The 14,771-nt window shown below is 43.7% G+C and overlaps 1 protein-coding gene and 1 long non-coding RNA gene across 5 annotated transcripts in view; one reads left to right on the forward strand and one right to left on the reverse strand.

Annotated features, from left to right (window-relative positions):
* pde8a (phosphodiesterase 8A) overlaps positions 1-14,771 on the forward strand; it is a 91,230-nt gene that overhangs the window by 36,403 nt on the left and 40,056 nt on the right. For 3 of the 4 annotated variants that reach the window (XM_061813822.1, XM_061813819.1, XM_061813820.1), the window contains one exon: positions 9,767-9,823. In XM_061813822.1, the coding sequence (XP_061669806.1) occupies positions 9,797-9,823 (27 nt within the window). In that variant the 5' untranslated portion in view covers positions 9,767-9,796. Of the gene's footprint in view, positions 1-9,766; positions 9,824-13,501; positions 13,581-14,771 lie in introns of those variants that run through there. The other variant, XM_061813821.1, reaches the window with a different exon arrangement.
* LOC133497709 (uncharacterized) lies at positions 7,167-12,068 on the reverse strand. Its single transcript, XR_009794092.1, has 2 exons — positions 11,651-12,068; positions 7,167-7,443 (listed from the first exon to the last, which is right to left on the reverse strand). It is a non-coding gene; the product is annotated as an uncharacterized LOC133497709 (long non-coding RNA).

Genomic DNA, 14,771 nt, shown 5'->3' on the forward strand with positions numbered 1-14,771 from the left:
CGATGGCCTTTATTTACGCACTTATGTCGCGTGTAGGCCTCCAAGTAGCGCCTCTGAAAATTCGTAATTGTCAATAAAGATCTTTTCAAAACACTATTAAATGAGAGAGGATTTAACATCACATCTTCAAAAGAGAGTACATATTACATGACCTATCGGATACATCGTTAATGCAAACCACTGGATTTAATGCCATCTTTTGTAATTAAAAAAAAAAAGACGAAGATGAGTCATTTCAAAACTTTCGCCAGCGTTAATGTGACTTCAACTGTACGAGTCAATTTATTGACGTTTTTCCAGTGGCAAGTGACAACAAACTGTGCACAGAGATAATTTTGTTGCACAACTATGGGCGCACCTACCTCGCTTTCAATTGCCCTCCACATAAAGTTCAGTCGTTCTAGTAGGCTTTCCGTATATTTTTGCTTTCTGTCCTTCTTTTTGCTTTGCACAAGATGTTTTCAGGGTTTTTTGCTAGCACCCGACTAGTATTTGGAACTGTTTACGATTCAAAAGTGTAAATGGGTCATAAGGAATACCGGATGGGTCTGGAACATAATTCCCACGATAAATGGTGGTTCACGTGTATAAATTTCAAACAATGTATTTTTATTCTACTTGAGCAAAACCTTTCAGTAGACTCGGAGCGGAGCGGTTAAGAACTCTGAGCCGTCGATGGTCATTCCACTCCTCTGCATTCGAGCAGAGTTGGTTAGAGGGGCAAACATAGGAAGAGAGCACAGGAAAAAAAAAACCGAGGATTTTCAAGGACTGGCTGAGCCACAGTGGCCTAGTTTCCCTCAGCCAGGCCAGTGACTCACCTCCAGTCTTCTGGCTGGCCGACTCGGGGCGGCCGTGTAAACGACCTGCGGACCGTTGCTGCCTTCCAACTCCACGCGCCGAAGGCAACTCTGCATCATTCCAAGTACATTTTGTGAACTTAGCAGTCTACTCTACGTATCTGTCGATACCGGACTGGTTTCACGTTGGAAACATATTTGGACTGAATGACTGACAGAAAATTTAGTCAGTGATGAAAGAATTGTACTCGTCATTACACTGAATTTGGTTCATGTCATTCGTTGCAAGATGGGAGATTGTAGAAAGGCTAAAAATATTACTGTAAGCATTTCTCTGTTTTGCTGTTTCTATTTCACTTTTGCTTTCATCACAGATGACGAGGAACTTGCATCTTTTAAAAAGTGATCACGCTACTGGTCTCATTTTTGATTTGGTAATCCCACACGCTTGGAGAATAGTACGGTAAAAAACTGTGTTCAGGAGTTTCAACGGTGTCGATGTTGTTATGAATAAAGTTCTCTATATTGGTCGTCCTATTGGACGTAACATTTTGACGAGAAAGATGGACCTCACGTTGCGCACCTACCCTCATTCTTTCCCGCCAGTCACGTAGTCCCGCTTTTATGAATATTATCAGACTATTGACGTTCTGAACAGCGATGCTAGCGAGGCTGAATGCTATCCATCCACCCATTTTCTTAGCCGCTTATCCTCACAAGGGTCACGGGCAGTGCCGGAGGCTATCCCGGCTGTCAACGGGCAGGAGGCGGGGCACACCCTGAACTGGTTGCCAGCCAAACAACAGCCGCACTCACAATCACACCTAGGGGCAATTTAGAGTGTCCAATTAATAATTGCATGTTTTTGGAAACCGGAGTGCCCGGAAGAAGCCCACGCAGGCACGGGGAGAACGTGAATGCTATTTTATTTTAAAATGCTCGGACCCACGCAGATGTATGAAGACCGCCTCTCGATTCACCGAGTCAGGCTTGTCAGTGCGCCACACGGTCGAGTCGAACGGCCGACTGGATGATGAGAAGCCAAAAACACTTGATTGTCGGTTATTCGACTTCAAGCTTTAAACGTCAATGCGGAGAAGTTAACCAAGTGAACCTTGATCTTTCAATATTTGTAACGCAGGAACGTTCACTTCAATGCCTTTCTGTGACTCTTCCAGTTGCTCTGTTGTCAACTCCTGACGACTCTCTAAGGTCAGTGGCCAATTTCCTCTTGTTCGACGAAGACTCGTACTAAACGGAATTGTTGATCAAGTGGAGTCAGTGATGGTGTAGTCGTCCGGGCAGCGTGGGATTGATTCCCACTCAGTGATGGTGTCTATGCGACCTGCGACTGACTGGCAACCAGTTCCGGGTGTAGTCCGCATTTTTCCCGAAGCTAGCAGGGGTAGGCTCCAGCTCTTCCGTAACCCTTGTGGGGATAAACGGATGATCAAGTGTTTGCTATCGCCACGGTCTGCTGATGTCAAAATGTGAACGGCACAATGAAGAGAACTGTTAGATCATGGCTCAAAGTCCTGTTGTTAATTTTCCTCTTCTGCTTATAGTTGCAGAACTGCAAGGTGCGGGTAAGAAAGCGTACACCAGTAATTACAGTGTAATAAGAACTTCCAGTGCTCTTAAATGAGTTGTAATCAAATAACAGCGAATACGCTTAAATAAAATGGATTATTTGCACGTGTGTTAGTGACTCGGAATGTTCACTGCAAGTTTGCCAGACCATTGCCGAGGATGCTTTCAGAACAAATATAAGTAGCTGCACATGAAAGTGAATAATTCTGTTTGAGCTAACACACACCGTGCGCTGTGCGCGCTGCTATCTTAGTAGCTCAGCATGTGGCGAGGTTGATGTTGTACTGTGCCATTTCCTTTCGCTCGTCTGCGGCGCAGCGTGAGCGAGCGGCCCGTCTCTCCGGTACACAGTGTACGGGCCCGCACCTGTGTCCAGAACTGTTCCGCTTAATCACGCCTAATAAGGAACATTGATTCATCCATATTGGATTCACACTTTTCAACAGCACGCAGCGGTCACGTCATTTCGCGGGTTCAGAGGCGACGCCGTTAACCCCGGACTTGCCGTTCTTGCTTTCCCGTCGCTAGCCCTGCGTGTCGTAATGTTGTCCGCGGGTGAGCGTGTTTGGATTTTCAGGGAAGTGGAGAGAAAAGGGGTGTGGTGGGAAAAATAAAGGATTGATGCATGTATTGCCTTTATGAGAGCAAAACTACTAGTGGGCATATTTGTGCTATTAGCAAGAGCCTGGAGGCTACTAGTGCATGACACATCCCTGGTAGTTGGACGTCGTGGCTGAGTAGTCGGTACACAAGTCAGGAACGTACGTTCTCCCACACGAGCAGGGCGGGCATCCCAAGATTCCTTGCAAGCCGGTCCCAGCTCTGGGTCAGAGGAAGCTGTTTACTCGTCGTATCTCTCACCGCTGACGTCGGCGTCCCGAACAATGTCATCCAATTTCCTGTTTTTCCACTTCAGTGGAAAGCCGCTCTGCCGACACGTACGTTGCAGCGTGTAGCCGTGCGTCCGCGGGGGGTGGGGGGTTTAACGGGGATAAGCGGGAGAGGGTACGAGGAAGGAGAGAAACGTGAGGAGATCCATAAGATCCGATAAGCGGGGGAGCAGGATACGGGGTCAGAGGGGAACGCTGCAATGTAAATACAGTCAGTGTGTTCAGCGACAAGTAGAGGGGGGGGGGGGGGGGGACGCTTACGAGGAAATCTTGATGGCGATTGGTGGAGCTCGGTACCTTGACTTACAGTATGACTGCAAAATTTTCATTACGAGCGAGTTTCAGACAGAGAAGTTGGGGGTAAAAGTCACAGATGCACATTGCTATTTATTCAATGAGATGCCTCGGTTCTCAAACACAATCCGTTCCAGAAGACCGGTTGAAAACCGAAAGGTTCGAAAACCAAAGCACGTTATTCTATTACAATGAATGGAAAAATAAATAATGCGTTCTAAGCCTAAAAAATTATGCTTATTTTCAGGGTTTCCTGATGATAAAATGCATAGTAAAAATGCACGTATAGCTTAAATACTTTATATAATTAAATCATTTCAGAAATATATTTATTTTTTGCTTGAAATGCATGCTTTAGTGGTAGAGTATGCTAGGCTGGGAGTGCATTGCCGTATCTGTAGCGACTCAGCCCCCAGCCTCGTAAATCTTTTTTTTTTATTAACAAAAGTGCAGAATAACTTTAAACAAGTGATAATGTGTGGGGGGCAGACAAATTGTTTTATATTTGCCAGAAAGTATGTAATGTACATGTACATCGGGTGAATGGGACAAAAGAAAAATGCAATGCAAAGCAGTTGTTTCAAGTGTCTTCGGTGGGGGTGACTCGCCCCTTTTTAACAAAGAAAGAATCTAATGTAGACTGTTTCTGCCGCCTTTTGTTGCTCAATGAACCTGAGCCTCCATCTTATACCGCCTCGAGTTGGCCAAGGTGGGCACATGAGAAAGGGCAGCACAATCAACTGATGCTGTAAAGCGTTGGCCTCACAGTTCTGAGATCCCGGGTTCAATCCCAGACGTGCCTGGGAGGATTTTACATATTCTCCCTGTGCCTGCGTGGGTTTCCTCCGGGTACTCCGGTGTCTTCCCACATCCCCAAAACATACAACATTAATTGGACACTCTAAATTGGCTGGCGACCAGTTCAGGGTGTACCCCGCCTCCTGCCCGTTGACAGCTGGGATAGGCTCCGGCACTCCCCGCGACCCTCGTGAGGATAAGCGGCAAAGAAAATGGATGGATGGATGTGATTTCTGAATGTTTATGGAGAATACTGGAACTTATTAATGGCATTTCCATTCATTTAAGTGGGTGAAAAAATGATTTCAGTTCCACGTTTTGAGTTATGAGCGTGGTGACAGATAGACAGAACACTCGTATCTCAAGGCATCGCTATAATAGAAATTAAAAAGTCATTTGTCCTTTTTTTTCCCTTTTGAGTCCAAGAATTGAGGCCAGCAGCTGAATCGGTATGTGTTCTACATGCAGTACAACCCCCCCCCCCCCCCACCGCTTAATTCTACTTTCGGACTTTTGCCTCCTCTGGTTTGCAGTCAACTCGCGAAGCGCGTTCCCGACTTCTCGCGCCGGGGGCCCGTCGGAGCAGATGTCGCCCGCTCGCTCGCTCCGCGCCGGCGTCGCACGGCGCTCGCCATGTTTGGACCGCCTGCCCGCTGGCCTACATACTCGCGCGCTCACTTCCTGCGCCTTGTTTGTCTCTGCTCGAACGCCAGTGTGATGTTTATGGGATGCAAATGTTTGGCTGATTCATCGCGCAGCATTTGCGGACTGTGCGTGTGTGTGTGTGCGTGTGTCGGGTAGGATATTTTTTGTTTTTTTTTTGGGGGGGGGGGGGGCACAAAGCAGCTGCAGTCGGAACGGTCATGTCAGTGTCGGTAAGGGGGCGACGTCTCTTTGGATGGAGGAGCACATGCTCTCTATTGGGCCTAAGCTAGCTTGAGGCCCCGTGGCCAAACTCCTTACGTCAAGGCTTTAACCTCAGCTAATTCGCTAACAATCAGCATCGGAGGGGAAGAAAATGGATTTGGAGAGAGGGAGAGAGAGAAAGAGAGTTTGTCTTCCATCAGGGACATTTACCCAGCGGTCGCATGTGCAGGAGAGAATGTTCTGTTTCACGTCTCCAGGAAAAATGAATGGCTGGTTGGAATCTTTAGTCATAGTTCATAAAGCTGACGGCCGAGTTATTTGTTCTGACACACATGGTCAGCGTCATCGAAATCGAATGTGACAACGGGGGTGGGTGGGGGGGGTGCGGTGTTTGGAAGTGCGGCCTCTGTTTCGGTTTCTGCACACGGGGCAACGGACGGCGGGAAATGGGGGGGGGGGGGGCGCCTTGGCCCCGTGCGGGATTTAGACTTGGTCAAAGGTGTTTTGAAATGGTTGGAATTTGGGAGCAATATGAAGCGCAATTTGTTGGATTTGAAATATCTCATTTAACAGATTTGGAGTTAATAGAGTGGATCCAAGTATTCAGAAGGTTTCACTTTTTCCACATTCTGATACTAAAATGTGCGAAATTCATTTTTACCTTATAATTCCGTGCTCGACACCTCATATGAGCATTCATTTTTTTTGGGAAGGTAAATAAATTCACTCAGGATACAAAAGCTTAGAATTCACCTTGTACATAAGCACAAAAAAATATTAGCAGCATTATTGACAGGTACAGAGCGCACCTGGTTACAAGACTCACCGAGTACATTTGGAAATACCATTTGGTACATACATACGCCGCAGCTGTGTAAAAACCGCAAGTGCCCACATTGAAACACGAGATATTTACAAAGAAAGACGGTACACAGAGAGAGTTTAAGGCTAGCGCGGTGCTAACGCTAGCGCTAGTGCCGCTCTAGGGCTAACACTAACGGCGCCGGTTAAAATAAAACTTACCGGTAAATATCACTGAGACACGCCAGTAACACGGCAGCAACACGCGAGCACAGCGCTAACGCTAGCGCAGCACTAACAGGGCCGGTAAAAGTCACTTCCTCAGCACATATATCGGTCTCACTCTTTTCTTTTCGGCTCGAGTGTCCTCTTGCGGCCGTTAGAAAAAAAAATGCACATATTAGCCGGATCACCGCATAAACCGCAGGGTTGAAAATGTGTGAAAATAGTTGCAGGTTGTAGGCCGGAAATTACGGTTGTACTTTAATGAATCAAAATAAGTGAACCTCAGCTATCAGTTGGGAACCTGCTTTCGCTTATTATTATTGTATTAATTGTCCCACACAGAGAGGTACTTTTTTAATTGTAGTTATTTTCTATGTTTATTATTGAGATTACAATTTGCTGCGGTGTGGAGTTGTGCGTCGTCATTTTGAGATGTTTTTGTTTTGTGCTTGCGGTTAAATAAGGTCCCCAAAATAGTTTATATTGTTATATACTGTATTGTATTTGTCAGTATAGTTGCTGCTAATTCATTGTTCGACATTCCCCTATTGAATTTTGTTTTCTTTTGGTTGCTTAAAGTGTTATGTCACAACATGGAGGTTCATTTTATTTTATTCATTTATTCTCATATAGGGCATTTTGTATTGTTTGTGAGCATTATGCTAGCAGACGTTCGTCAAAGTTATGTGGTGTTTTGGGGAAATACATAAAGTGCAGAGGAATTCAAACATGAACTTTCTAAGCAAGATGCAGTAGAAGAAAACAAGTATTTGAACACCCTGCTATATTGCAAGTTCTCCCACTTGGAAATCATGGAGGGGTCTGAAATTTTCATCGTAGGTGCATGTCCACTGTGAGAGAAGCGATCTAAAAAGAAAAATCCAGAAATCACAATGTATGATTTTTTTTTTTTTTAAACGATTTACTTGTGTGATAGAGCAGCAAATAAGTATTTGAACACCCGAGAAAACCAATGTTAACATTTGGTACAGTAGCCTTTGTTTGCAATTACAGAGGTGAAACGTTTCCTGTCGTTGTTCACCAGGTTTGCACACACTGCAGGAAGGATTTTGGCCCAGTCCTCCACACAGATCTTCGTTCGAGGTTTTCTGGGCTGTCGCTGAGAAACACGGAGTTTCAGCTCCTTCCAAACAGGTCTTCGTGGGTCAGAATTCTAGCTGTATCACACAAATAAATCATTAAAAAAAAATTATGCATACATTGTGATTTCTGGATTTCTGTGAGAACTTGCAATATAGCAGGGTGTTCAAATACTTATTTTCTTCACTGTAAAATGAGCAGTAACGAAGAAAAAAATACTTTTACTGATTTTTCAGGCAATGTATCTGTGCTTTAGCTGAGTATTCATTTCTCTGCTGGCTTTCTAATCGAGTCCCTACATTTATAAACATAATTTCTTTTGTGTTGTCAGAGTAGGCTTGTTGCCTTTTTCAGAACTAAAAAAGATATAAAAGTCAACCGCGTTTGCAGTCTTCAATCGACCAATTTGAGATCTTGATGATGCGTGCAGGATTCCTTGATTGATGGTGAATACGTTGGAAAAAGACGCAACTGACACAAAGATGTTTTTCTTCACCACATCATATTTTGAATGCTGTTTTGCCTCGCCTCGGTTTAATGACATTTAAGCGGCCAGTCAGCATTCAATTACTTCCATTGTTTTGATGTCTAAAAACCTCCCATGAACTCTACGTTGCGAACGGTTATCAGCCCGACGTTGACGATTTTAAAGGGAGGGAAGAAGCTTTTGTTTCACGATCGCGGCGACCCAAATTTTGACGAAGGAACCGAAACGTTATACACGGACGCGTTGTTTGCGTTCGGGACTTAATTGGTCATGCGGGCAGTGTCCTCGTGTCTCCGAGGGATCAAATGATCGCAGGGCATTACTTTGATCTCACGGCGTCATACCGGCGCAACTTCTTCGACGCCAACAAACGGGCCTGTGTCGGAATGACGTCGGCGGCGCTACACCGAGGGCTAATCAGCTTTGTCCCCCCCCCCCCCCCCCCCCACCCCCGACTTGGTTGTGTCACTGAGCCCCCACAAGGCTTACAGTTCAGCACAAAGTGATTTACGGCTGCCCGGCGTGCTCAGAAATTCCTCTCCCGATTCTGCTCCACATGTGTAGATTGTTTACGGAGAAGAGGAATTCTAGTGGGATCGCTGTCCACAAGGGGCTTGGTTGCTATGGTTACTAACCCCTGAGCTGGGTTCCATTTAGCAAAAAGGAAGTAAAATTTGTAGCAGACACAAAGATTGTCTTGCAACGGGCTTAATTGTGTTGGAGGAGATCCTGCCTATTTCGTCTTCATCTGACAATTTAAAATCCATACACAGTGCTACACATCAACTGACATGTCATTGCTCCACAGTTTCCACAATTTTTATTTGAGATGTTTAAACTTACTTTTGCTATATACCTATACTTATTTTTTTTTTTTTTGTAAAACAGTACAATTTCACGATCCGTTCCAGAAGGCGGTTCGAGAAGTGATTTGTTCGAAAACCGAATCGATCTTTCCCATTACAATGAATGGAAAAAGAAATAATGCGTCGCAAGTCTAAAAAAATTTGGCTTTTTAAAGCATTTTTTTTAAGTTTTCCTGATAATAAACTGCATAGTAAAAATATGTGTATAGTTGAAATACTTTAGAAAATAAAATAACTTGAGATATATATTTTTTAGATTTTCCTGATAATAAATTGCATACTAGAAATACGTGTATAGTTTAAATACTTTATCTAATTCACTGAGTTAAGAAATATATTTGTTTTTTGCTTAAAATGTATGCTTTAGTAGTAGAGTACGCTAGGCTGTGTGTGCATTGCCGTATCTGTAGCAACTCGGCCACCAGCCTCGTAACCTTTTTTTTTTTTATGAACAAAAGTGCAGAATAACTTTAAACACGCAACTTGCCTACTTTGGAGCCATGATTGGGGGGGGCGCACGCGTTATGTCATTTCCATTTTATTTCGGGGGTGTTCGAATTAACAATAACAAAACACGTCGTAGGTGGGTCAGCCGCTTGCACCGCGTGCAATATGTTATTTCTGGGTTTTTGTTGGGGGCGTTTGAGTACCAATTTTCGATTGAAAACGGGGACGTTCAAAAAGTGAGTCTTTATTGTACAGCGAACTTCCACATACTGAATACAAAAGTGTTGCTTTGTCAGGAATTACAACCATTTCATGGCGTCTCGCTGGCAAAGTGAAGTGAGTTGAGGAGCTTCATCGCAGCAAAAGTCAGGTTTTGCCGCCATCTTGTCGCGTCTTGCTACCAAGGAAGGAACTATGTTAAAGCGAGTTGAGGAGCTTCTTTGAGACGGTGCCAATTGTTGCTCATGACTAATCTGGTGTCAAACGGTCGTCCGGTGACGAACCGTCCATACGATCAACGCCTTGTTGTGACCTCAAAGTGGGACTGAATTTAACGCAAAGTTTTTCTTTCTAACGATCTCGTTTTTCTTGTTCTTTCAGACCACATTAACAGAGGTGCAATTTGGACCAATGAAGTTATTTAAAGACCCACTTCAGGTATTGTAAAACAGTCCTAAACATCCTTGACGTCACACTTAGGCTACGTATGTGATTGATTTTGTGTTTTACTTTACTTGGATCAACTCAAGTGCCTCCGTGAAACATAAATGTTTATAATACTTTGGAGCTTTTTATAAGATTGCAAAGGGAAACTGAACAGGATTGTTTACTTTTAGGCAGATTTTTATTAGAAAGAGCAGACTTCCCAAGTTAAATGAAGACTGCAAATTGTCCGTAGGTGTGAATGTCAGTCTAGATTCTTGTTTGTGTATATGTGTGGCTAGTTCAGCTCACCTTTGACCCTCGGGAGAATAACCGGATGGATGGTAATCAAAGGTGTAGTTTCCTCTTTTTCTAGTTAGAAAGGATTGGACACTCGAAATTGCCCCTAGGTGTGATTGTGAGTGCGGCTGTTTGTCTCCATGTGCCCTGCGATTGGCCGGCGACCAGTCCAGGGTGTACCCCGCCTCCTGCCCGTTGACAGCTGGGATAGGCTCCAGCACTCCTGCGACCCTTGTGAGGATAAGCGGTAAAGAAAATGGATGCATGGATGGGATAGAAATGTGCTTAAATTCAAAGTGTGTGCGTCGGGGGGGGGTCTGTTAATGGGCCTATTGTGTGCGATGCAGCTTTCAGTTGTCAAGGCAACAAGGTCAAACATTTATGATTAATAACATACTATAATGAACAATGCATGTTGTGGGAAACATATATGTGGAGGAAATCCATGGAAGGGTTGGGGCGCCGAAGCACTTTTTGGTGTTGATCGCTCGCTTACATAGTTTGGTCAACTTGTGCTTGTACAATTATTATTTTTTTTTTTTACATTTTAAAGCAATAATTTTCAGACCAAACAACGGAAAATGCAAAAAAAACTGACCTTTCGTTCAACTTAAGAGACCAATCTTTTTTTTTGTTTTGTTTTGTTGGGGGAGAATTTATAACCAAAGGAGCTTTAGGGCTTTAGCGGTTCCGCCGCATTATGAGACAGACTATTTATTGATCCGCACTTTGATCGATTCTGTTCAGTCTACAAAGTCCACCAAGGGGGAAAAACTACACAAACATTCCCATCAGGTCTGAGCTCAAGACATGAGGACACAATGGGAGGCGTTCAAAGCGACAACGTGAAAGAATTCAGTGGAAATTGACAAACTTGTTTAAAACTCATTCATAAAGCAGAACGGGCTGCGTAAAAGTTAATTTTTTTTTTATTTTACGAAGACATCTGTTGATGACCCGAACGCAACACAATTGCTCAAATTGGATAAAAATACATCTCCAAAGTTGTGCAAGTCCTAAAAGTTTAAACCACTTTGTGATTATTTTTTTTTTCTCCTTCTACTTTATGTGGCTGTTTGCGTGCATTTATGTTTTTCAGAACATTCGGCCTCAAAACGTTGAACACATTATGAACGTGAGAAGGGAAGAAGACGTCTCTTGATGTCAACGTTTAACAGTTGTGAACGATTACAGTGAAACGTAAAACATCGCCTGTGCTGGTAATAACAGCTGCACAGTGGCAACAGTTTGACTCTGGACCAGAAGATTCTGTGAAGTCCCATTTTGTCGTGCCTTGCCCTACGATTCTTATTTGTTCCGTGACCGAGTATATAACCTAATTTAATCAATATTTCCCATGAAATTGAATTGAAATACCATTAATCCGTTTTTAAATAAAGAAAAATAACACTGTAGGCAGTTGCATTGCGTTTCTGACAATTTCATCTCACGCACATCAACGCAACACAAACACGACAAAATAGCTAACGCAAAATGGGCGTTCAAGAACAGAGTAGTTGAGCCACAACGGCGAATAGTCACCATTGTTGAACGAGTGTTCCCAAACGAGCAAATGTTCGTCCCGGCGGGTATTCCGAGTTAGCGAAAGTTCCAACCGGTCCAAAAAACGAAAGGCAGAAGGCGTCCGTGTAGTTAAGTGTTCCGAGCATCGTAGTTTCCCAGAGCCGCGGTGACGTCGGCAAAAAAAAAAAAAGCCTCGTTGTCCTTCTTTCTCGTCCTTATATAGGTAATCCTTGAAACATTTCAGACTTCCGCGTCACAAAGGACACAAACAGTTCGCATCACACGGACCCAAAAGCATTAGAGGAAACCGCGTCACATCATAAGGATTTAAAACTATGAAAGGAAACAATTTCACAAAGATCTGCATCTTAACAATTTAAAAGCATAAAAGGAAAAATAACGAGAACAAAGAATAAAAATACACACAGATATAACACATGGCTTGGATTGTGGCGAGGTTTTTTCCTCAAAGTTTGGCATGGAGAATTAAAACTGGTCGTGTGAGCTTGACACTTTTTCAGTTCTGGTAACATGAAGGATTTCGAATTCGACTTAGCCAAAACAGGCGAAGTGCAAAGGAAAGACTAGCAAGAAACTTTGCATATTACCTCGGGCGCGATTTCCGTGACATGTTAACTTTTCCCAAAATACGCTGTCAAGCACTATTGTCATAACATAGCGAAAAAACTAAGCATTTTTTGGTCATCAAAACATTCAATTTTAAGTCAGATGTATTTTTGTAAATAGGGACTCGCAATGGGAAAATACACGCAAAACGCATTGTTCATTTGTTGTCTCTGCAACGTGCTATTTCAGACAATAAATTTAAACTTGTTTCCTCGCATTTGAAAATCTAATTCAATTTGCAGGGTTCTGTATTATGAAATTCATCCAAAATTTCAATGAAATTGTGTTGGGTTTTTTTTGCTTATCCACTGGTGAAGTTTGGGAAAATAGTGACATCCCTTTTTTGCGAAAAACTGTCGCCGAAGCAGAGAGTGAAAGTCAACAACAACAACCGGAAACAAAAACTTTGCTCAAGTGAATGAAGCTCATCAGAAAATAAAAAAAAAAAAGAAAAAGATTTACAAACAAACCTTAACAGTGTCAAAGTAAATCTTTCTAACGTACCTGTGGAAGGTTTTCTCACAGCCACGAAACTGGCGGTTAACGCACAGGTCGGCATTGTTGTTTTGGGAGTATCAAGATGGCGGACGGCGACTTCAGTTTTGGTGGCCAATGACCCATCCGATCTTTCCGAGATCCGCGCATACTCCCTGTGAATGTTTTCATTTTGTCGTCGTGTGTTTGACGGCCCCATTCAATAAAAGTTCTTTTTTGTCCACTCCACTTTACTCGAGTGGCTGAAGCTTGTTTTAAACTTGCAACAACAACAAAAAACTGTGAATTTGGGAGACTCAAAAGTTAAGTTTTGTATTTTAGTTGAGGTTGGCCAACATTTCGGGACAGAGGTCGTTCCTCTGAAACGACAGGATTGTGGAGAAGAAATTCAGAATAAATCGAATGAAAACTGACAATAGAATTGAACAGGAACGTAAGAATTTGATGGCAATTGCGTTGTAAGGCCAGTGCGACGTAACGGCTCGCACGTCCTGTAATTTCAAACGGGAGTGCACAGAACAGCTTTTACTGTGTGATGCGCTCCAGTAGGAAAACGAGGGAGAGATAACCCCTTCCTGTTTTTGTCGATCCCAGCTGATCTCTCCTCCTCCTCCTCCTCCTCTTGTGGCTCACACGATTTGGGCGGGCGGGCGTTGCGTTTTCAACATTTTCATCTTGTCCTCCTTCCCTCTCTTTCTTTTACTCCGTTTCCCTTTTTGCTTTTATTCTTGTGATTCTCCTGGCGTTAGACGTGCCATGGATGTGAGTTTTCCTCGATTTTTGACTGCTCCGTGACGTGTCCGATCCCAGCACATGTCAGGAAAAGGTTGTGGGAACTTTATTCCACCTTCTCTAAACCGATGAAAACACGTGTAGCTCTTCAGTATTTCTGTCGTTTTTGTACAAATTCCTGTTCTCTAGCAGTTGTACTAAATGAAAAATTAGAACAGAATTGTACAAAAATGTCCTTTTCAGATGAACAAAAAAGCTATGGGTGCAAGTAAAGGGCCTAGCAGAACCCCTAATTGGATACTTGATTAAAAGCAGCGTACGTAGAGTATATCAGATTTCCCGCTGAGATGCTAGCAAATGATTTTGTTCACATGGTAACGAAAAACTGTTGTGTTCTCTCAACACTGTTCAAGGGCTGCTTCTTGATGTGCCCAATCGCAGGAAAGGGTTGTTGTGGGGGGGGGGGGGGGGGGGGTTATCCCAGCATACAGTATGCGGCCCTGCTGAAACCGGAATGTCGTCTGTTCCTACAAACATCCCAATGTGGAATTCTGTTCTCTAAATCTGTGTTGCATACTGCACGTCAAGGAGTGATGTATGTGACGCTTTGTGGTACTCGTAATGGAAGTGTTTGATTGCTAAATATGGTTCGCGTTAGCGTCAGTCCTCTCAGGTTTTAGAAGGATCTTCTTGCCTCTCGGCATGAAGAGTGTTTTGCTTCTTCAGACCCCAACCGATTGTCCCATTGAATCAAACGTGTCCAAACATCCAACTCTGCGCAAACAGACGCGGCTCTATTTTTCCCCAATGAAGTCGTTTCTCTGATCGAAGACACGCTGTAAAAATTGCAGGGCAAAACTTTTTCGCTCTCTGCTCCTCGCTAAGAGCTGGAGGTGATGCGTGTTTGAGAGGATGACTCATGAATCCACTTAGTGCAGCACTGCTCTTGGAGGCGGGCCCAGATCGCTGGTCCGGTATTTACGCAACTAAGAGGTTCTGAGGAAGTCTTCTGGCAGAGGCCGAGCGGTGCTCTCGCTCAGTGACGTATTTGACGCCATGGGCAGCGCTTTCGGATCGGGGAGGAGCGGACTGATCTGCATCGTATGTTGTGGCGGCGCCTCGATTTCTGCCAGGAGTTTTCATTTGGGCCAATCGTTTGTAAAAAGACTACATTTGCAGTTTTTACTACTTTTAATGCAAGACAGTCTACATTGATCTAATTCTGTGCCTTTTGGGGAGATATTTAAAGTGCCACTGATATTCCTATGTACCATTGTAAAATAGA

This window comes from Syngnathoides biaculeatus, chromosome 3 (genome assembly GCF_019802595.1).
Source record: "Syngnathoides biaculeatus isolate LvHL_M chromosome 3, ASM1980259v1, whole genome shotgun sequence".
In the NCBI taxonomy this organism is placed as follows: Eukaryota; Metazoa; Chordata; class Actinopteri; order Syngnathiformes; family Syngnathidae; genus Syngnathoides; species Syngnathoides biaculeatus.